General features: G+C 44.6%; 1 protein-coding gene across 2 annotated transcripts; it reads left to right on the top strand.

Annotated features, from left to right (window-relative positions):
* RUNDC3A (RUN domain containing 3A) lies at positions 1 to 23,345 on the top strand. 2 transcript variants are annotated; one of them, XM_080978635.1, is made up of 11 exons: positions 1 to 162; positions 5,915 to 6,039; positions 7,795 to 7,928; positions 12,796 to 12,881; positions 13,337 to 13,426; positions 17,049 to 17,129; positions 18,228 to 18,393; positions 19,206 to 19,363; positions 20,737 to 20,874; positions 20,982 to 21,088; positions 22,142 to 23,345. In XM_080978635.1, the coding sequence occupies exons 1-11, from the start codon at positions 56 to 58 to the stop codon at positions 22,282 to 22,284; spliced, it is 1,335 nt and encodes a 444-aa protein (XP_080834761.1). In that variant the 5' UTR covers positions 1 to 55; the 3' UTR covers positions 22,285 to 23,345. The 2 variants fall into 2 exon arrangements, with proteins under 2 accessions (XP_080834761.1, XP_080834760.1); XM_080978634.1 differs by having other exon boundaries at positions 20,710 to 20,874.
* Positions 23,346 to 23,563: the final 218 nt, after the last annotated feature.

Below are 23,563 nucleotides of genomic sequence, written 5' to 3'. Positions count from 1 at the left end.
GGAGGAGGAAGAGGAGGGGGCGCCACCCGGAGGACCCAGAGCGTCTCTCCCCTGGATGGAACCGAACTGCCTCCAGTCGACCATGGCGCTAGGGCTGTCTTCGAAGAAAGCCTCTTCCAGGAACATCGCCGTGGAGAGGAAAAACCTGATCACCGTCTGCAGGTAAAGAGAGCCTTGGGTTGCCAGGGAAGGCTGGCGAGGAAACCCCCCCGCCCGAGGGTGGAGGTGGAAAGACCATCCTGCGTCCCCTAAGATGGAGAGAGGATGGCAAGGAGGCTAGGCGAGGGGATGAGGTGGAACTGTTCCGTGAAGGTGGATGGCTTCCCAACAACAACAGAAAGGAAACCTCCTATTATTGGCATCTTATGTCTAACAGAATTGTTAGCCCGTCTGGAAATGGTGCTTAAGATGATCAGTACAGCTTCAGGCAGGCAGTGTGGCAACAGAGGACAGCAATATCCTTGGGGAGGTGGGGGGAGCTTATTTTTTAAAAAAAATAAAGGGGAAAGATAATGCAAGGAAGAAAAAGAAACCAGGGGTTGTGAAATTCAAGGGTGGGTGAGGAATGAGGGGAACGAGGGAAGCTAATAGGAAGAAATGGACAGGCACACAGGCCAAAGGCAATGGAGGAATCGGAAGAAGAGGGTCTGTTGTGTTTCCAGAATCAATTTGTCAACAAGGAAAGATGAGGAGTGAACGTTGGGGTGTTTGTTCCGTTTGGTAGGGTAGGCCTGGTTTCAGAAATGTGTCCTTCATGGGGATGATGGGGGAATCTGGCCATGTAGGAGGTTCTCCCACACTAGGGGAAGAATCTTCCTCAGTCGCTAGCTATGTATCTCTATGGGACCTACACCCAGTAGGCAACTCGCTGGCTGGTGCTTGGAAGTGCTGCTCAGAGAACCAAATGAAGATGGAAAATTCTGGGAGGCAGGAGGGGAAAGAGCGAGAGGTTGCCGCCTGCAGCCCCTCTGCACGTTGTTGTCCTTCAGGGTGAGGGGAGGTGATGGTGATGGGAATGCCACAAAGAGAAAAGAAGTAGGGCAGAGAAGGCGTTGGGGCAGGACACTCTTCCTACTTAACTTCCTCTCTTCCTGAAGGAAAAGAAAGAGCTCTGTGGTGTGCAAAGATGAATGCAGGCACCCTGGTTGGGGAGATATGAGAAGTGGGAAGTGACGTCACTGTGGAGCATCTTATGAGCAGCAGAAGTGGGGGGAGGGAGGGTGGAATACAGGAGGTGGCTGCCTTAGCAACGGCCTTTTCCCAACAAAAGGCATTGAGCCAGGTGCAGGGAAGCTTTTGCCAACCTGGTGCCTCCCAGGAGGTTTTTGTACTACAGCTGTGCTGGCTGGGAGTTGATGGGAGCTGTGGTCTAAAACATCTGGTGAGCACCAGGTTGGTGCAGAGACATCAGCCTGTTGTTGTACCAGGACTGCCGGTTGCCCACCCTGTGTCTCACACTCAGACAAGCACTGATGAAGCTAGGAGAAGGTGGCCCTATTTTAGGTGGAAGGGCAGGCTTTTTGTCATTCTAGTTTTGCCAAGAATTAAAAAAAAAAATGTGGGGGAAAGAAAAGGAAGGGGAAGAGTTAATAGGCCTATTGTAGTAGGCTGAGATATGTAACTGAAGTGAAGGCTGGGCCTCACCATGAACTTGGGGAGAGCTTTTGGCAGAGAAGTAAGAGTAAATGCGGAGTATTACTGCTTGAAAATTGGTCAGAATTTGGTTTATTGGCACTAGCATCATGTATTGTATATCCAACGATAGGGCCGGGAACAATGGGTTACTGTGCTATTTGTATCCCTCAATGAAGGAAGTTCTGCTTCTCCGTCTTGCCCAACATCTTTTCAAGGACTGGTTGGAAATTTTAATTAAAATTGGTCCCCTAGTCTAATTGCCCTTTCCAAAAGAAACATACAGCAGAACTGGAAAACGTATGGGAAAGGGAAGCTGAATTGATCAAGGAAGAAGATGGCTCATGGGGTTGCAGTGAGAGAGAATAAAACTATGGGTGCTTAATACTTACAGTATCATGAAAGAAAAAAATATTCACACACTTTCTAAAAATGCAAGTAATTGTATGGACTTTGGCTGAACTTGGCACACAAAGCAAGCAAAAGGAAGTTTTTATTTATTTATTTACATTAGCCATGGCTTGTATGGTTAATTTATAAAGTGCCTAATGAATGAAGCAGAGAAAGAACAGAGAGGAGATGATATTGATGAAGAAGATTCAAAAATTCTCAATTTTTAATTACAGTACTATTATTCCAAAACATAACAAAGCTGCAAAAAGATGCAAAAATTGGAAAGAAAAAGGAGATTAAGATATTTAAATAGATATAAAGGTACCCCTGCCCGTATGGGCCAGTCGTGTCCGACTCTAGGGTTGTGCGCCCATCTCACTTAAGAGGCCGGGGGCCGGAGACACTTCCGGGTCACGTGGCCAGCGTGACGAAGCTGCTCTGGCGAGCCGGCACCAGCACAGCACACGGAAACGCCGTTTACCTTCCCGCTATAAAGCGGTACCTATTTATCTACTTGCACTTAGGGGTGCTTTCGAACTGCTAGGTGGGCAGGAGCTGGGACCGAAAGACGGGAGCTCACCCCGCCGCGGGGATTCGAACCGCCGACCATGCAATCGGCAAGCCCTAGGTGCTGAGGTTTTACCCACAGCGCCACCCGCGTCCCTTAAATATATATACTAAACACTTTTTTACATATTTGTTTGATGGTGGGTCCAGTTTTTTACATGCCTTTGTGGGTCTGCATTTTCCTGTGTGATGCAAACTTTACCAGCATAGGTGAGTGTTACACAGTACAACAGAAGTAAACAGGAAGAGCTAGAGCTCAGTGGCAGAGCATCTGCCCTGCGTGCAGAAGATCCCTAAACTCAGTCCCCAGCATCTCCAGATGGTGGTGGGATAAAGGCCCACCTGAAACCCTGAAGAGTAGCTGTCAGTCAGTGCTGACAGTACTGAGTTAGATAACCCAGTTGTCTGATTTGTCATAAGGCAGCTTCCTATTTTCCAGTGAAAATGACATCTACAATGCAATCCTATGCAAGTTTCCTTGAAGTAGATCCCATTTTGTTTGGTGGGGCTTACTCCCAGGTAAGTGTGCACAGGATTGCACCCTTAACTGTTTGTTTTTGTTTTGTGTGAGACCTATATTCCATTTTAAGAATGCTGTGCAGGAAAACCAGGGTCGAAAGTGCACTTCAGAGGAAAGGCACCTGGAGAACCTTGAATTTATTTAGGTTTCTCCATCAATATTGCCTCCCATATCCTAGTGGACCAGCTTCTGGTTTGCCTTTTCCCTGAAAAAATTGCAGCAATTTGTTTTAAAGGGACTTGTTCACTCCGTGCATGATGGATTCATCACCAGCAACTGCCAGAAATGTAGTCTCTGGGCACAAACCAACAAAAATTAATTTTTACTCAGTTCCTGTCTGCACTATATATTTAAAACAGTATCAGACCACTTTAAGCATGTCTTCACCCCCAAAGAATCATGGGAACTGTGGCCTGTTAAAGGAAGGTGAGAATTTTTAGGAGACCCCTTTTCCCCTCACAGAGCTACAGTTCCCCAAGTTCTCAGGGAAGAGGAATTGCCTGTTGGGCTACTCTTGGGAACTGTAGCTCTGTGAGGGGAAAAGGGGTCTCCTAACAAGTCTCAGCACCTTTAACAAACTACAGTTCCCAGGATTCGTTGGGGGGAAGCCTTGACTGTTTAAAGTGGTATATTACTGCATTAAATGTATAGTGCGGATGGGGCCTAAGTCACATGCCATTGTTTTCAGTAAGAATGAATAACTGTTGCCGTATTTTCAGTGGAGAAATGTTGGAGGGTATAGAGTTATGCAACCCCTGAGCCAAGGAGATAAGTAACTATACAACCTTTAGAAGACATCTGTATAGGAAAGTTTTTTAAAATGTTTAATGCTTTATTATGTTTTTATATATGTTGGAAACCACTCAGGATGGCTGGGGCAGATGGGCAGGGTATAACTAATAAAATTGTGTTGTTGAATAGGACATCCCTATTTTCATCAGAGAAATGTTGGAGGGTATGCTATTCACTGTGTGTACTGCCATAAATCTTGCATGAAAAAGAACCCAGAAACCCAGGAGAGTAGATGGTAGGGATAAGAATACACTGAAGGATACTCCTCTACAGAGGGGAGTGCAACTGGTTGCATTGGGTATGGAACCTTGGGGGCGCCATAATTATGATGTAGAATGGAAGGCGAGAGGCAGGAGGCACCAAACTTTGGTGTCACAAAGGGTGCTGCTGAAATTTGAGACCCCAAAGTCTGCCGCTTGCTAGCCAGCCCTCTGAGCCTTGTGCTGATTCACCCCATAGTCCTATTGGCCTGCGATCACGAGCACACAACAAGTCAGCATGGCATCTACATCGTTGAGGTCTTAACTGACAATCCTTGAACAGCATAGGATCCATCTCAGAGTTGGATATCAGCGACTGCATCTAAAACCCCTTCTCCTTCCATCCATTTGCCTTTTGCTGTCAAACCTTAGCTTCAAACAGCCCCAGGGCCAGCTGGCAGTGTGGGCGTCAGGAGTACGATCCATGCGAACCTGCCTGCAGGGGGGGGGGGAAAATCAGCACTGAGTTAGAAAGAGATAGAGCAGGAAGGAAAACAAAACAGTTGCACAGGGCTTTGGATTCATTGCTTTCCAAAATCGCCTCTATTTTTTTGCAGAGAGGGCCGGTGTGGTTGTGGGGGAGCAGGGGGTAAAGAGGCAGCAGAGGATGGGAGATGGTGCTGATTTGCATAAGATTTGCATAGGTTAATTTATATGTATATGTGCAAATTTATAAATCATTCCTGCACTTTAAATAGAAATGCAATGCCTCTCACCATAGTGGGGAAGACTGTCCAGGTGATCTAAGTTTCTGATAGGTCTGCTGTCTAGGTGGGGGTCTTTGCTGATAGGCAGCTTCAAAGCCCTCGTTCTGCCGCCACCTCCTCCTCCTTTAAACTGGACTTAGGCTGGGAGCCCTTTACATAAGAGGATCTTCAAAACAGAGGACTGTTCTCTGTAAGGTAGGACACACAGCCACCTAGGTAGACCTAGGCATATGCAGCTACCATTTGGTCGTGGATAAGGAGATCTCATTCAATGTTGCTGGATTTAAAGCAAAACAGGACTGTTCAATGAAGGAGCAGAGGGGAAGAACATTCTGCTGCAGAAGGACCTTGTGCTGACATAATGTTCATATCAGGGTGATGAAAATGGACAAATGGGGGCCACAATGAATGCAACCCAGCATGTCCCACTTTCCTCTGTGGCAGCAAGGAGGAGGGATTCTGTGGCCGATGCTCTTGAGATCCTTTAGCAGGCCAGCCAATATGTAAAGGGCTCCCTGAAGGGAGAGAGTTTAAGAACAATGGCCTTGGTGCTGTGCAAATAGAGAAGAGACTATATTGTCACTGATATGATCAGTGGTGAATTGAAGAGAGAAACAAAAGAGAGCTGGGGCTTTGACTTTCCTGAAAGCCATACCTTGTGATCAGAGAGAGCTGGCTGCTATCCCAGATGTTTGGGAGGGGCAGACTGTATATGTTCAATAAGGAAATGAAGGCACTCTGCTTATGTCTGGAAGCCACTTCACATTTCCCAGAGCCGAGACCCAGCATTCTGATAGCAATTTCTGGTTTGAATGAAATCTATCAAAGGCTCTTTCTATTCTGGGGAAGAGGAAGGAAGAGGAGACCACTTCGTACTCATGCTTTGGAAAGAATGAGAGGAACCATTTGTCGGGGTCTGGTCAAGAATAAACTGGGGAGAGGAAAAGCCCTCCTTAAAAGCTGGGTTCCTCTTTCTCCCCATACACTTCATGCTCAAACCTGGTTATGGTGTTTTGTTTTGCTTTCTTGGACTCCCACTGTAGATTCTCCGTGAAAACATTGCTGGAGAAATATACCATCGAACCCATTGATGACTCATCAGAGGAGTTTGTGAACTTCGCTGCTATTCTAGAACACATCCTCAGCCATCGCTTCAAGGGGGATCATGGTACGGTTTGCACTGATGGGTGATTTCTCTCCCTCCCTCCCTCTCTGTCATTCTTAGTTTTATTGTCCTCATTTTCAGCACTATTGCTACACAGGTGTGGGGGACCTTTGGCCCTCCGAGAGAGTTGTTGCAGAACTCCAGCTCCCACCATCCCCAGCCATTGGCCATATTTGCTGAGGCTGATGGGAGTTGTAGTTCAGCAGCTTCTGGAGGCCAGAAGTCCTTCCCCCCCCCCCCAACACCTGCTATGCAATGTATATGGGGGTTGAGCAAATATTGCATCGTGTGTCACGGTGCAGGGAGACGACAGCATTGCAGGTTTGACTGAGGGCTAAGTTGGAAGTGATACCGTGCACACAATTAGCAAATTGCATAAATGGCTTTCACAAAGTAAACTGCAGATGCAGTGGGCCACTCCTTATGGGGACCCTGGTATGAAGGCTGAGAGACTTTCACCCATTCCCTGCCCTCCACTGCAGCCCTAATCTGGACACTCTATGCCTGTTCTTTGCCTCGGGAGGGGAGGCAGCTCCCATTCACTCCAACCGGATCTCCTTCCCCGGTGCAAAACATGGTGCAGGAGACCGGATCAGGATCCCCACCCCCAATTCACTCTTTAGGAGCCATTCATGGGATTGTCAACTGCATGAGCAGCACTTCATCTAGTCTGGCCCGGATAAGTGCATTTCCTGGCTATCGTGCAACAAGTGTGGGGAAATCCTTTTCATTAATCCTAGTATTTTCTCCAAACCCTGGCTGGCTGACCAAGTGCACTTGCTTCTGGCCTAGCTTTTGCAGTTCTTACCGCAAGCCTGTGATGTGTGCCTGTACTATTATCCCCTTGTTCCACACGGAAGGACTGAGCCTGAGAGCCAGAGATAGTGGCTTGTCAAAGGCCAAGCAGTGACTTCAATGGCTAAGCTGAAAGTTTAGTTAGATTTCCTCCTCCCAGTTCATCGCTTGTGTTCTTAACCATTGTGTTTACCAGAACCATTCCCCCAGGCAGACATCTGATACTGTAAAAGTTCGCAGTCTGGAGTTCCAAAGTGTATGGCAGAGCCTCACCAAGCATGCCTGCCTCTAGGTCTAGCATTCAGAGAAGGGGTGGAAGACCTGTGCTCCTCCAGATGGTAAAGGTAAAGGGACCCCTGACCATTAGGTCCAGTCATGACCGACTCTGGGCGCTCATCTTGCTTTACTGGCCTAGGGAGCAGGCATACAGCTTCCGGGTCATGTGGCCAGCAGGACTAAGCCACTTCTGGCGAACCAGAGCAGTGCATGGAAACACTGTTTACCCTCCCACCAGAGCGGTACCTATTTATCTACTTGCACTTTGACGTGCTTTCGAACTGCTAGGTTGGCAGGAGCTGGGACTGAACAACAGGAGCTCACCCCGTCGTGGGGATTCGAACTGCCGACCTTCTGATCAGCAAGTCCGAGGCTCTGTGGTTTAACCCACAGCGCCACCCGCATCCCCCTCCAGATGGTGGTGGACTCCAATTCCTGTCTGCCCCACCCAGCATAGGGGATGATGGGAACTGTAGTCCAGCAACATCTGAATGCCCATATATTCCTTATCCCTGAGCTGATGCAAAAGAAAGGCTTGAGAAGGAAGATTGAGCAAGGTTTTTATGCCCTTGGATTATATTATTTGGTTGTTTGGCTAGTGCTACCAGAATTTTTTCCAGAGCAGGTGGGTGATAGATAGGCAGTAGTTCTATTGTTTACATCCTGTCTTCCCTGCCTCTTCCTCAGGTCCTGTCAGCTGGTTCAGCTCCGATGGGCAACGTGGCTTCTGGGATTACATCCGACTGGCCTGTAGCAAAGTCCCAAATAACTGCGTCAGTAGCATTGAGAACATGGAGAACATCAGCACCTCTAGAGCCAAGGTCAGAAGCCCTCATTGACTGAGGCAAGCCCTGTTGCTCACCCTTCCCTTGCAGCTGTGCTGCTGAATGCTCACGGGGAACCACTGAAATAATGCAGAAAGAGAATCCCTTTTCCAAAATGGTTATTGCCATGCTCCTACAAAAAACAAACAAACAAAAAAACACATTAGCAACTTATTTCCATTTCACAATTCTAGGATGACTACCTCAGGACAGAGATACACCACTAAAAAGGAAGGGAAAATAGCTTCATTAATAATAATAATAATAATAATAATAATAATAATAATAATTATTTTCCCCAGCCAATAATAATAATTTTTCTGTTGGCGGCTCCCAACAGAATTAAAAGCACAATAAAACATCAGACATTAAAAAGTTCCCTAAACAGGGCTGCCTTTAGATGTCTTCTAAAAGTCTGATAGTTGTTTATTTCCTTGACATCTGACGGGAGGGCGTTCCACAGGGAGGGCACCACCACCAAGAAGGCTCTCTGCCCGGTTCCTTGTAACCTCCCATCTCGCAGTGAGGGAACCGCGAGAAGGCCCTCAAAGCTGGACCTCAGAACAATGGGGGTGGAGCGCTCCTTCAGGTATACTGGGCTGAGGCCATTTAGGGCTTTAAAGGTCAGCACCAACACTTTGAATTGTGCTCGGAAACGTACTTAATCAGTTTACAGAGGTGTATAAATTGATAGTTATTTGATTTGCAACAGCAGTTTACAACCAGTTACACCATTCCCTTTCAAGATCCAAAACTCTTCAAAATGTTTCAGACTCTTCAGACTTGTTTACTCTGCAACTTCCTTGACAGAAAGAGCTTCCAGGACTTTTGGTTCAACACAGATATACATGTGTTGATTAGAAGCTGTCATTTCTTCATATTCTGTTTTGAATCATTAATATTTTGTAAACTGTCAATGTATATTCCTTTTGATCATTGTGTCACATCCACACCTTACCATTAAAGCAATTTTACCAATTCCCCCTAAGCAGTTTTTTCCCCAGCTTCTCAAAAGTAAATTTATTAGGATCTACTACATTAACAGAGAGGGGGTGTTGGGCTAAGTGATTTGTGAGACGCAAATTCTATGCTTAGTAAATACAATTCCCTCATATTAAGCTGCTGTTGTTTTTCATGAATACCAGATTAGTTTGAGATTTGATATTAAGCAGCTTACTTCAGGAGAAAAGAAAGGATAACAATTTTGTTTTATTAACATTAATCTTGTAATATGCTACCTTAAAAATCATTCATCATTTTTTATCACATCCAGTATCGACTTATCTGGATCAGAATTTATTAGAACAATATTGCCTGCATATATACAGAGCTCAACCCTATCAAATTTAATTCATCTATTTCATGTAGAATGTGTAGAACAGTGGGTCACAAACTTCTGACAGCTGAAGCACTTTTCTTTTCTAAATTAAAATTGGTGGCACACTTTTCTTACAAGCAGTGAGGCAAGAATTGCCAAACCGGAGTGGGACTCAACCATCTTTTTTATGAATCACTGATCTTGATATGACTGGAAAGCGATGCACCCAGAGCAGTGATTCAACCAGAGGTGCCTAATGGGCAGCCTCCTCTGAGAATGGACAATTCGGGAGTCTCTACGATGGCAGCGATTGAATTATCCCTTCACAGTGATGCAGAGTTAGCAGAGCGATCTGAGTGCAGTCAAGGCTGATTGGAAGGAAACAAGGCCAGAGCAGTCGATAAATAATGCAAGTGATGCAATGATGCATAAGCCTTGACTGTGGGTGGGTCCTTGCAGCCCACAGCAGCCTTTATTTATTTTATTTATTGCACACATAGCATAGAGTTTATGATTTACTGACCTAGAGAATATGAAAGAGCAACCATTAAGGCTGGCAATGAAATATTTGGTTATGATGGATGTTATTATCAGATGGTGTGTGTTCTCATGCTTACGCCTTTTGGTCTGAACCAAGCATCCTTGACCACTATGGTGCTAATGATGGAAAGTCAAAGTGAAACATTTTGGAACGCAGTCTAATCCTGTCCATTCAGTCCATGTTTACCTAGAAGTGAGCCCCATTGATTTCAGTAGGATTGACTCCTGTGCAAGGAAGCTTAAGATGGCAGTCTTAGAGAGGGAAGAGACAAAGGCTGTGTTCACACATTAAAATGCTGCTAGATGGTGTGTGCTTTTCCTCCCCAATTTGGATCAAAACTGTTTTAGGGAGAAACTCCTCAAAGCATAGGGTTTGGGGTTTTTTTTTTGTAAAAATGAATAAATGACAGGATATTGTTAGGATATATACAGTGGTACCTCGGGTTACATACGCTTCAGGTCACATACGCTTCAGTTTACAGACTCCACTAACCCAGAAATATTACCTTGGGTTAAGAACTTTGCTTCAAGATGAGAACAGAAATCCTGCAGCAGCAGCGGAGCGGTAACAGGAGGCCCCATTACCTAAAGTGGTGCTTCAGGTTAAGAACAGTTTCAGGTTAAGAACAAACCTCCAGAATGAATTAAGTCCTTTTTTAAAAAAATGATATTTGTTACTTTTTTAACATTTCCAACACAAACAAAAGAAGAAAAAAAAGAAAAAAAGAAAAAAATGCAAATACAATACAAAAACGCTACATAAACTAAAAAAACAAATAAAAACAAGCAAAAACAGTTTAAAATCACCTCAAACATTTTCAATATCTTATATTTCATTCACTTATTTCCAGCGACCTCCTCCCACCTCCCTTTTTGCATTCCACTTCTATTATTTGTTTCAGCAATTCCTTTCCATCTTACTCTGTTTTCTGTTCTATAATTATCTTTACACATTCTTGCCATACTTTTCCTTAACTATTCTATTAATCTATTTATACCTAATTCCTTATGACATTTCTGCTAAAGCCATATAATTTCATTCCAACATTTTTCTAACATTCCTTAATTTTACAATATCTCTCTAAATGGTCTTTAAACTTTTTCCATTCTTCTTCCACCGACTCTTCACCCTGGTCTCGGATCTTGCCAGTCATTTCCGCCAATTCCATATAGTCCATCAATTTCATCTGCCATTATCCAACGTTTCAATGTTTTCAAAAAACAACCATTCTCTCAACCAGCAAAAAGCAGATGGTTCACAGCAAAATTTAAAGGTCTGGCAGGGCAGGTCCTCCTCCTTCTTTGGCATCCATCAATATCTTAAGTTTTACTCGAGGCTTCCTGCCCTGCCAGACAACTCTAGGAGCATCCCTCTGCCACCTCCTGAAACCCTCCATCCCATACAAAGCTTGCAGTGTTTGAAACAAAAGCAACATCCCCAACAACACAGCAGCCCTCATCCCTACCACAATAACTCGGCCCAACAGTGACAACTTCTGATTTGTCCATATTTCCAAATCCCCCTTCTCTTCAATCCAGCATCCTTCACGGTTATCCTTAAGCAGATTCACATTTTTGGCAGTCATGTCAACCCCCAAATACCTCTCTTTCTTAACCAATGTTAGTATCGCCTCCTGAAACTCTGTCAAGCTTTCCTTTTCCAATTCAGATAGGGCTCTGGTCCTCAAATTCATCCGTTCTTCTTTAAGTTCAATCATAACGAATGTCAACTTATGTTCGTCAGGTTGTCTTTGTATGGATGGGACTCTCCTCTCCAGTTGTATTATTTTAGATTCAGCAGCAAGGGTTTTTCCCCTGACTTCATCTGCAGTTTGCCATATCGAAGTAGATTCCTGTGTCAGTTTCGGAATGGTTTCTGAATTAGTATTCACCTTTTGTCCCAAGTTGTTTAAGCTTTCTACTGTTGAGTCAATTTCAATATTTGCAGCATCCAGTTTCACATTTCTCGCATCTATTTTCTTGTGGAGTTGTTCCAGCGAATCATTTATTTTCAATAATGCAGCCACTAAGGCCTCCTCTGTCGACATCCCGCCTGTTTTTTCCTTTCCGTTTGCCATAACACTTAAAAGATTCAAGGTCAAATCCAAAGTCTCACACTTTCTTATCTTGCAGCTGGAAAATCCCCTAGCCCAGCTCCTATCAAGTAACCAATTTCAAAAGCTTCCACTAGGGGAAAGCGAGTTGTATTTGTATCAGTCAGTATGTTCCCTTTTAAACACAGTTTCAATAATCCAAAATTAGTTTCAATTTTCAGTTACTTTCCTCCTTTTTTAATAAAGTTCAGTAAGATTGTTTCAATTTTCCGTAACTTTACTCCTTTTTAAGTGCAGACGAAGACAATGGAAACAATGTATCTCTCTTATGCTAGCTGTCACCGAACGTTCTATTCGCTGTCAATGAACCTTCCAAAGCACGTCGATTTTACTGGCAGCCCGTTTCTAGGTTCGGAACTGTGGTATTTTAACTTCCTCACTCACTCCTGCAGGGATATACAATCCAAAGCCTCCCCCCTCTTCTCCTGCTTCCAAGGGGGAAGTTCTTGAATTAAGTTCTTAACCCGAGGTACCACTGTATGTAGATATGGATTGTGATTAACTTAAGGATCCAGCCCTCCCCAAACCAGTAATGGAAGCACACAAAGACTCCTCACAACCCATTTATTATGAAGCAGCATTGTTTGAATTTGGTTAATGGTAACCTGACTGTCTAAGATTTCCCCCCAAAGCCGTCTTGATGTCACAATGTGGATCCATGTTGAACCAACTATAGGCCCCATTCAGGTAATTTTTGTTAAGTTTACTTGAGTTGGTCACAATGTGTGGCATTCAGTACTACCTCTTGGGCAGAGTTAATGGACACGACTAACTCAGGTTCATGAATTTCGATGGGTCTGAGTAGAACTTACCTGAATACAACCTAATATATTAAAAACAGCCGTGCAAATCAGCTGCAGTTCCGCCAATTTTAACAAACTTTCTATTTTAGGGCCGGGCATGGATCCGAGTGGCACTGATGGAGAAGCGCATGTCCGAGTACATCACCACAGCCCTTCGGGACACCAGAACCACCAGGTGGGCATCTCTGGGGCTTGTATCAAAGTGCATTTGGGGTATAAGGCATTCCTTCTCACGTGCTCACATTATTTCCCTTTGCTGCCCTGCCAACTCTGCTTTGTAGATTTTTGAAGCCCTACAATTGCACTTTCAAGACCTTAAAACAAAGTCCAATATACTCAGCCTCCTGGGAGAGGCGATTATAATGTTATCTGTATCTATACACCCTTCTCCAACCTCCTAAAACACACACACAAATTGATAGTCCCTTTTCAAATAAAGAAGAGAGATGCAAGGCTCGTTAATTTAATTCATAAAATAAGACCTCACTTATAGATTAAGGCCTTTTTTCTGTAAACTGCTTTGGTGTGTTTTCTTTTTTCAATCAAGCAGTATATAAATGTTATGAATTAGATAAATGATCTGTATTGGAGAATTTGCCCATTTCCTCACAGCAATTGTACTCCCTACAGGAGATTTTATGATGACGGGGCAATCATGCTGAGAGAGGAATCAACCGTTCTCACAGGGATGCTGATAGGGCTAAGTGCCATAGACTTCAGGTATGTGCGCACCCTCTTCTTCTCCAGATCATTCGCCCTAAAGTGCTATTGCTTTAAGAGATATTTCTTACATTGTTATATCTATTGGGGGGGGGGCATATGCACTAAGGAATGCTGACTTATCTTCTGCTATGTTTCTGGCACATAGTTCCCACGGTTTCTTGTGTCACTCCCCCCCAGCTAGGGCTTTGTCTCTTGTGGAGGGAGAATTGGTACTCTGTACGTTCAGAAAAAAGGGATGCAGGTGGCGCTGTGGGTTAAACCACAGAGCCTAGGACCTGCCGATCAGAAGGTCAGCGGTTCGAATCCCCGCGACGGGGTGAGCTCCAGTTGCTCGGTCCCTGCTCCTGCCAACCTAGCAGTTCAAAAGCACGTCAAAGTGCAAGTAGATAAATAGGTACCGCTCCGGTGGGAAGGTAAACGGCGTTTCCGTGCGCTGCTCTGAATCGCCAGAAGCAGCTTAGTCATGCTGGCCACATGACCCAGAAGCTGTACACCATCTCCCTCAGCCAATAAAGCGAGATGAGCGCCGCGACCCCAGAGTCGGTCACGACTGGACCTAATGGTCAGGGGTCCCTTTACCTTTACCTCACATGTTCAGAAGCAATCTTCTGAACTGTAGGGCTCAATCATATTTATAATTATTCCCAAGCTCTATTGAGACCCAATCCAGTTCAGGGTCAACTTTTATTTGAGGTATTAACTGCCTGATTGGTCAGGTTTCATAATAAAGGTGCAGGCTCCGTACTCCCAACCCTTCATCTTCTCAAGATCTGGAAAAAGTAAATCTAGATCACTTACCAGTGTTAATAAATGTATGTTTGCCATTTCCCAGTCATTCCTTTTTCTAGGCAAATTGGAAGAGGAAAATAAGCCTTGGGGAGGAGAGTCATAGAATCATAGAATCATAGAGTTGGAAGAGACCACAAGGGCCATCGAGTCCAACCCCCTGCCAAGCAGGAAACACCATCAGAGCACTCCTGACATATGGTTGTCAAGCCTCTGCTTAAAGACCTCCAAAGAAGGAGACTCCACCACACTCCTTGGCAGCAAATTCCACTGTCGAACAGCTCTTACTGTCAGGAAGTTCTTCCTAATTCTTAGGTGGAATCTTCTTTCTTGTAGTTTGGATCCATTGCTCCGTGTCTGCTTCTCTGGAGCAGCAGAAAACAACCTTTCTCTCTCCTCTATGTGACATCCTTTTATATATTTGAACATGGCTATCATATCCCCCCTCAACCTCCTCTTCTCCAGGCTAAACATGCCCAGCTCCCTTAGCCGTTCCTCATAAGGCATCGTTTCCAGGCCTTTGACCATTTTGGTTGCCCTCCTCTGGACACGTTCCAGTTTGTCAGTGTCCTTCTTGAATAATTGTGGCTGTCCTGACTAGCTGAGCGAGATCAAGTTTTCGCCAACAATCCATGTCTTTCCTACAGTCCTTGAGAAGCATCTCAGCATTCTGCTTCTTCAGCCGACATAAACCTTTGGGGAATTGTTATTCCCAAATGTGTGATGCTATGAGGTTGCAATCGCAATCCAAATTGCACCTGCAGCAGTAATTGTTCCTCTAGAGGGGTGTCTCCCCGCATGGCACTGAGGACTCAGAGTAGTCTACTTCCAAGCCAGCTGCCTCCATGAAGATAAGCAACGTTCCCTGAATTTCAGGAAAGGCTTCCTTTGGGTTGTTAAGCATCAGTAAAACACCATCCGTGAACACGTTAATAACATATATATTCTTCTTGCTCTCTATAAAGCCCTCTGCTTTAAGATTACTTCATATAACTTTGGCCATGGTTTCTACTACAAAAATGAAGCAAACGAGATAGAAGGCACTCCCGCCTCGTACCTCTGCTCAGATTAAACAAAAACCAAAGAACTGAGCCCAAGCCATTTGCTCTCACTTTTGCTCTTGCCTTTTAATAAGTGCGCTAAGTTACATTTATGAATCATTTGCCCAAACCGAGCTGGAAAAGCGATTGCATCATAAATCTGCTTTGCCCTCTAGTGCCTCTTTAACAGACACGTAACAGCCTCTCAGATCACTGCATATATCAGTCTCTACCAGCCGGTGACTCTTAGCTAATATTATTGCCAGTCTTCTAGTTTTAGAAGAAATGTAGGCATTGGATTACAGTATTTGCCCAGCAGTTTCTGCTTTATAACATTTCTGTGTTCTGCTTTCTCTGGTGTGTTTCCTGCAGAAATTCGACATCCGGTTTGTAAGCTTTCCGAAGAGCAGCAGCTCTTGCTCTATTGGTTGCCACATCCAATCTCTCAACATTTAGAAACAGCATTTTAATTTATTACTCAACATTGGTAGAAGTCATACTATGTTGAACAATCTTGTTACTCAGCCTCCTTGCTGTGCTTTCCCCCCTGGTTTACACCAAACTGGCATGCCTTGATACTTGATCATACACAGGTTGTGCAAAGCTAGGTGCACTTTTTCTTTTACACAACAGCAATAGCATTTCTCACTATGAGGCCTCTGGCATTCCTGCCATTTTGGTGGTTCTGTAGATGTGCTCAAAGTCACCTGAGGAGAGCTCCTAATCTGTCCTGAGATCTTCAAACCACTGTAATATAAACGCTGCGGGATCTTCCACCAATTTGTGGGTTCCTTGCACCAAATATTAGCCCAGTGCCCCCCATTTTCCTTTTCCTCCATGCCCAGTTTCCTCCATGTCCATGCTTATCGGCTGTTTTGGCAACCTCTTGCATTTGGGCATGAATATCATTTAGAGTTTGATTAATCAGGGACAAGGCTTCTTTCAAATCATCCGCAAAAGTATTCCTCATTCATCTGAATTGGTGAGAAAGCTTGCTGCCTTCTGAACCGCCTGCTCATAAATTTCGTCTTCCTGTCATGTCAATTTCAATTGACTGCTTCCTGTCATGTCAATTTCAATTGACAGTTCAGATTTCAGACCTAGATTGGGCTAATAACTATGTTTAGAAGCTTCCCACAGTCTTCTGTTGGTATGAGGTTGCATCCCTTTGGGAGCACAATGCATTTGAAGTCTCAATGTGTTCAAAGGTTGCTGTTGTTTAGTAAAAAAAAAGAGAGAGGGAGAAAAAAGGCCTTAAAGAGTAGCTTAAAGTTATGCAGCCATCTTGAGCCACAGCCTTCTCATGAAGATTTGTGTTAAGTTTGTGTTAAGATTTGTGTTAAGTTGTGGGTGAACATATCAGACGACACAGTGATTCTCCAAACAGCTCTTGTTTATTCACAGGCCAGGACAGAACTGAACTGAAGGGTTCAGTCAGCCTGCTTATATAGAGCTCCAGTACAACGTAACTGTAGCAACTTTCTAAAACTATCCAATCACTGAACCTCACTTTCGATCCCTTATTTGCATATCTATCTACAGTATCCCCCTGCTGGCCCAGGGTGAGAACTTCAGTACATAACAGCAGTCATGAAAGAAATGCAACACTTTTTAGTCCTTAAGGTGCCGCAAAGTTGTTAGTTTTCAAGGTTCCACTTAGTTGTACGTACACGATATGAAAATTGTTATTCAATCCTAAACCATCTGAGTCTTCTAAAGGACAGGTGTGTTGAGATAGCTTTTGATAACTTGCTTTCCTTTGCATTCCTTCCTGTTGTGATCATGTTTTGCAGTTTCTGCTTGAAAGGGGAAATTATGGATGGCAAAACGCCTGTGGTTATTGACTACACTCCATACCTGAAGTTTACCCAGAGGTAAGGGCTACTGCTTCTGCAGACAGCCTTTGAGTGTGAAGTTCAGGGCCAAGAAAGATGACGTTAGAGGGTTCCTTGAACATGTTGTTCTGAACAAAGGATTCAGCATTTGGGTAGTTTTCAGCTTGTTGCCAATAAAACGCAATGCGACCAATATGTTTAAAGCATCTTACAAACAGAAAAATAAGGTGGGCCATAAAAACAGACATGTGTCAAAAGTGAGGGTGATTCAGAATGATCCTGAGTTTACACGTTACAGGATAGTGTAGTGAGAATGTTGTGGTAGAATTCGGAGGTGGCAGAATTAATTAAATCGCTCTGGACTGCATGTTGGGGAACGCCACTTTTGAATGTTTCCCCAACATAAAACAAAAAAACCCTCTTCACAAATAGAAAACTAGCAGAATAAGAGAGGGAACTGTGCTAGTCCCCCCCCCCCCGGACATTTTTGGTTTGTTTTTAATGTGGAGGAGCATTCAAAAATGGTATTGCGTACCTGCAGAGTGATACAACCCACTTTATCCTGCTTCAAGAGTTTACTATTTCATGCTGCTACGGCTGCAGGACTAGCCCTAACATTGGGCAGAGTGTGGCAACCACCTCAGGCAGCAGGTGCTGAGGAGCAGGGAGTAGACAGAGCTGTGTTTGTCCCACAACCTGCCCTGTACCCCTAAGCCAGCTAGGGGTGGTAAAGGACACTAACCCATTGCTAGCATTAAAGTAACATTCAACTTCCAGTCTTGTCAGCTTTCATACATGGAATGGGGTGGGAGAGGGAGGTGCCGTCATATCCTTTACCTCCGGCAGCAAAATGTTTTGGGCCAGCCCTGGGCAGTCTGGAAAGGTGTCTTTTACTAGCAGCGGTGGAAAACCTCCAGCCTGAAGCCCCAATTCGGGCTGCCAGGCCTCCCTATTAGGCTTGCAACACTGCTTTGGCCACCAACCCCACACCTGGCATCATATGAGACAGGATTTTTTGGGCAGGGGGATTCCCCAAACCATTCAAATAGAACAGCTCTGTCTGACCATTAAACAAGCAAATATGCTTCCTACTTCAGTTCCTTTCAATGCAACTGGCATCTTAATCTTTGTAAGCAGCTATGATTACCTAAGTGACGAGGAGGACCGACGCAGCTTGGAGAGCAGTACAAGTGAAGACAGTTCCCCTGACCACCCCTACTTACCGCTAGTGACGGCCGAAGACAGCTGGTACAACAAATGGCGGAAGATGGAGCAGAAGTTCCGCATTGTCTATGCACAAAAGGTACTTGGACCTCAAGTGCTGCGCATGATTCGGAGAACCAAACTGCAATGGCATTAAATGCATCTTTGCTGGCAGATTTTAAAAATGCAAATAGTATCAGCTCAGGGGGGTGAAAATGAGCAGGAATAGAGCAGATATGGAAAGGAAATCAAATCATCTCATCCCATCCATTGGTCCTGAGGCAAATCCTTCCTCTGCATATAGTATTTGCATTGGGGTTGGGGGGCAGTCAGGGATGGCTCATTGGCACAAATTTGAACCCGGGTCTTCCCACTTCCAGTTTGATGCTCTTAACCCAGGGGTGGGGAACCTGTGGCATTCAGATATTGTTGCACAACCATTTCTGCCATCCTAGATACTTAACAGTTCAGGCTGAGGACAATGGGGCTTTATGCTGCTTTTACTGTTGTTTCAATTTGTTGTAATCCATTCTGGGAACCTTTGGTCGGAAGAATGGGCTATTAAATTCCCATTATAGTCATCTAAACATGATATCCGATCCTGGATAATTGTGACCAGGCTATCTCCATCTAGCAGTACCAGCTAGATAGAGCCCAACTTGGGCCTCCAGGTGTTTTTGGACTACAATTCCCATCGTCCCTGACCACTGGTCCCACTAGCTAGGGATGATGGGAGTTGTAGTCCAAAAACAGCTGGAGACCCAAGTTTGGGAAACCCTGGTCTAGTACATAACCACACCTTTGCTCTTGCTTATACAGTGAATTTTTACAGGGCAGTTTTCTTCACCAGGCTAACCTTTCTCTTTCGTAAGTCATCCACTTATCTTCTGCTCCACACACTTTGTGTCTAAGGGTTATCTGGAGGAGCTGGTTCGGCTGAGAGAGTCACAGCTGAAGGACCTAGAGGCCGAGAACAAACGCCTGCAATTGAGGCTGGAGGAGGTAAAGGTGCAGAACCAGTTAGAGAAACGGGAGCTGGAGGGTGTCATCTTGGAGCTGCAGGAACAGCTGTAAGTAGATCCAACTTTTGCACTGTCCTGCCCCCGCACTGGGTTCCGGTGCCCCCAGCCAGGCCCACACTAAAAGGGAATGCATCTCTGCAGCTTCCTGCCCCACTCTTCATCCCCTCCCCTTCAATTTCCCACCATAGATGGGCGGCTTGTGCCCACAGAACCTACCATTTTGCCCCATGTTGGAGGAAGGCCTGTTGGAACTCATCATAGGGTCAGTGGATATCTGTCATTTTAAAAGGATTCCAAACAACAAATAAGAAATCATGATTTCTCACATTACTTTTTAGCAAATATCCCACTGTTTGAACTTATCTGCGTTCAGAGCATCTATTTTGCAACTGGATCTGGAATTAATCTTCAGAATCTTGCATAATTTGGAATGTCGGCTCCTGAAATGTTGAGCTGGAGTTGAGTTGGGGTAGAGATTTCCCTTTTCCCCTAACTGGAAATAAATCAACATGATGGGAAAACATTTTGTCCCTTTGAGATCAGACATTTCAATTTCATTTTCTGGTTCAATTTTAAAAATGGTAGGGTGGCTTGGGGAAACGTTTTAGATGGGGAAATATTTCTCTTGCAGAAAACAGTGGCTAGACCTCCTTACTTCTTAAGTCCGTATCTGAGTAACTAAAAATATTCTGGGTTTGTGATGCTGAATATCCTAATCCCGAACAATAATGCTATCGAAAGACACATTAGCCCTCTTCAATTATTCTTGAACTTTTATATGTGGACATCCACATTTACTGCATCCCGCTTTAGCTGAGCAGAAGGCTCTGAAGGGCGATGTCAGCAAGTACATTCAGTGAAAAATGCTTACAATATCCTTTTAGGTCTTCCCTTTCAACGTGGGATGAGAGCTGTACAGGTGTCCCTATGTCCCCTTTGTGGATAGAATTAAAGAACATCTGAAATGACTAGATTCACATCAAGAAATCAGAACTAGAATTTCATTTCCACTGAAGATTATGAGCTAGGACGTTTTACTGCAGGGGGAGGCAGACAGTGGTACTGCCCATGGACACATCTGCCTTATTTCTGGTGCTGGGATTCTTACAAAAATTAGTGGACTAGATCTGATCCCGCAAGACCCCCCTTTATGCTTGCAAGCGCCTACTCAGGATTGCATAACGCAGCGAAGCCTTAGCCGTTAAGGAATCCTGGGAATACATAACTGCTTTGTATGTACATTTAATATACACCAGCGGACCAAGGGAATTATAGAAGGGAACAAGTCAGATCGCCCTTGGCCTGCACTGAATTAGGCAGGAGGACAAACACGGCAATGCGCCCTAGTTCTTTTGCCTCGAGCTGACAGGTTGCATTCCCTCCTCCTTGACCAGACTTCCCTCCTCCCGCTCTGCCCCCAGGACGGGCCTGATCCCATCGGATAACAGCCAGTTCACCCAACTATCCAAGGAAATGGCAGCACCCTTGGTGAACCAGTGGCCCTCTTTGGGGACTCTGAATGGCAACGAGAGTCGCTCCGAAGCCAAAATGTACAGAAGGTAAGAGCGTGTGTAGGAAGAGATCTGGAGGTGAAAGGGGCTGAAAGTTCCTAGGTCTATTGATGTAGGTGACCCCACCCTGCTTTCTCGTTCTCTCTTCCCATCAGGCACAGCTTCATGAGCACAGACCAGCTGTCAGCAGAGATCAGCCTGAGCTCGGATTCCCAAAGGATGGGCGAAGGGAAGCATGAAGGAGAACCTTGGGGGCCACTGGGTAAGTTTTTTCGCACAGATTTGAAAAAAATCACTGCTTGATCTGGAAACAAGTACCAGGAAGCTGGCCTGGAAGCTTCCCTGTTGGTTCTTTTCCTTCCAAATTCATCATGCGGGTTCTGGCAAAGGAAGGGGCTTGTTTGCACAGGCTCGGAGGCACTCTCTTTGTGCTGCCGTTTCATATCTCCCAGGACAGAACCAACTAACCTCCAGAGAGAGGAAGTCAGTGTACACAGTTCCCTCCCTCTGAAAGAACTATGTGAGGTTGCAATGCATCATGGGGGATCCTCACCACTGTGCTACACCAGCTTCTTACAAACACACACTAAATTCTTTTGGGTGGGAAGATAATGATGTGTACCTCCTATTTCTCAAGTTGCACATCTCCCCTACCCTAAGATTGGAAACCACGGGCTGTTGAATTGCCATTTGAATGGCTGATAAAATTATTGAGCTTTGCTGAGACGGCTAAGCTAGCATGTTTAATTAGAGAAAAATCATTACTAACATTTGTTAAGGGATCGGAAACTTCTTATGGAGTTTTTGCATGAAAGAGAAAATGAGCTTGTAATATCTGGATTTGAAGACTGACAAAATACTGGTTTATGGAAGATAGAATGGTTGGATCTTAAAGAATTAAGTATCATATGCAGCTGCAGACAGAAGAAAGTCCTTTTATCTTTCTTTAGTTTTTTTCTTTTTCTTTTCTCTTGCTTTCTCCCTCTTTAGATTTCTCATTTTCTTGTATTTTCTTCCTTCTGACTTTTAGACTAAGTAGCTGTTTATCTCAGTATACTATAAAAATATAAAGGGGTATATATTTCTGTAGATCATTGAATAAGTATCAATTAAAAAAACACACAAATTTTCCCAAGAAAAATTGAAGCAGGTACGGACGATGACAGCCATTTTTAAATTTGATTTAGAATGGTCTTCATTTTTCAGATGAAGCCCCATTCCAATTCCGTTGCCTTAAAAAAATAAATCATGGTAATTTAAGATCCTGCTGTAGGAACATCTCTCTGAAGCCTTGTTTCCTTATTTTTCTCTGCAGGAAAGGACCCGACCCCATCAATGCTGGGCCTCTGTGGCTCTCTGGCCTCCCTGCCTAGTTCCAAGTCTTTAGCCAGCCTAAAATCCAATGAGTGCCTGGTGAGCGACAGCATTGAACCCAGCCCTGCCCACAGCCCCAGCTGAGACATCAAGATGGCTATCCCTACAAACCACAATAGATGCCTGTGGCGGGGAACGAGAATTGAGTCCCTTTGACTTGGCTGTACCTTTACTGAGCCTGATGTTACAGTAGGGTTAACAAGCCCACATCCTCAACTGGACACTTCTTTAAACACAAGACTTTCCCCCTTAAACTGGAAGCAGGGAAGCGTTTAGAATCTTTTCCCCTGCCCGGGATTTAAAATGGGGAAGAAGAAAAGGCTGCACGCTTGTTGGAAGCAGGAAGGATTGCCTGCCCAAGTCACTTTTGTAAAATGATACTGTATATATTATGTGTAATATATATATATATTATATATGATTGAGATTGCTGGAAGGTAGCTGTCTCCGGAGGAGAATGCTTAAAAGTCCTCTGAATTATTGCTGCTGAAGGGGTGAGGGGTGGGCAAGAGACAGAAGACAGCTACACAGGTTGAAATTCATGGCGCATTCTCGGTAGTGAAAACTTGCACAGCATCGAGGTGATGTTGTCGAGGACCCTGTCTGTCCCCTCCCTGTTCGACAGTAGGAGGCTCTGTGGAAGTGTGTCAGAGAAGCAAGCTGTAGGGCAGGAGGATGTTGAGCTTCCCATCTTCCCTGCGATTCAACATGGAATTGCAGCAACAAACATGCTACCTTCCTGCAATGGGTGGTGGTGGATTTCAAGTTGCCTCCAGATTTCTGGGTTTCTTTTGCGATTCAGGAAGCCTCTTTCATCTTCAACCCTACCAGACTGCTGCGGAATCTACTTCCTGTGTTTCTCCTGCATGTTGCTATCCCAATGGATGTTTTCTTTTTTTTTACTTCAGGGACGGTCTTGGAAGGCGGAAGAGGGCCGATTTACACATCAGGTCTTTTGGTGTGTGGTACTCAAGGCACAATCGGCCTCTTCCCCTACCAGAGTTTTGACAAAGCAGACTTAGGAACGCTCTGGTATGTGATGACTTCATTCGCCACGGCTGAAAAACTGTTATAGACCAGCAGCTGGGGAAGCTGTAGAATTAATGGGCAAGAATTAAAACAGATTTGAGGAGCTGGCAGTAAAATGGGACAAAGTCTGTTGAAGTCTCTTTTCCGATACACATCTTTCTTCTGCAAACATCCTTACGTCTTTTTTAAAAAAGTGGCTTGGGGAAATTAATTTTTACATTCATGCCATATGGTTCAGCTGCAAAGCTCTTCACCTGTATTATACCCTTATTCCTACAATGGCACTATACTATAAGGCAGTATTATCTCTGCATTGCAGATGGGATTAGAGAAC

This window comes from Podarcis pityusensis (assembly GCF_964106645.2).
Source record: "Podarcis pityusensis genome assembly, chromosome: 13".
Taxonomy (NCBI): domain Eukaryota; kingdom Metazoa; phylum Chordata; class Lepidosauria; order Squamata; family Lacertidae; genus Podarcis; species Podarcis pityusensis.
The sequence above is the reverse complement of the archived record's forward strand: the minus strand, read 5'-3'. Positions and strand labels throughout refer to the sequence as shown.

Excerpts from the sequence above, each read along its gene's own strand:
- RUNDC3A (XM_080978634.1), top strand. The coding sequence starts at position 56 with ATGGAACCGAACTGCCTCCAGTCGACCATGGCGCTAGGGCTGTCTTCG. Across the intron at positions 6,040-7,794 it reads TCGCTTCAAGGGGGATCATG|GTCCTGTCAGCTGGTTCAGC; the intron begins GTACGGTTTGCA and ends CCTCTTCCTCAG. Across the intron at positions 20,875-20,981 it reads GAAGCCAAAATGTACAGAAG|GCACAGCTTCATGAGCACAG; the intron begins GTAAGAGCGTGT and ends TCTTCCCATCAG.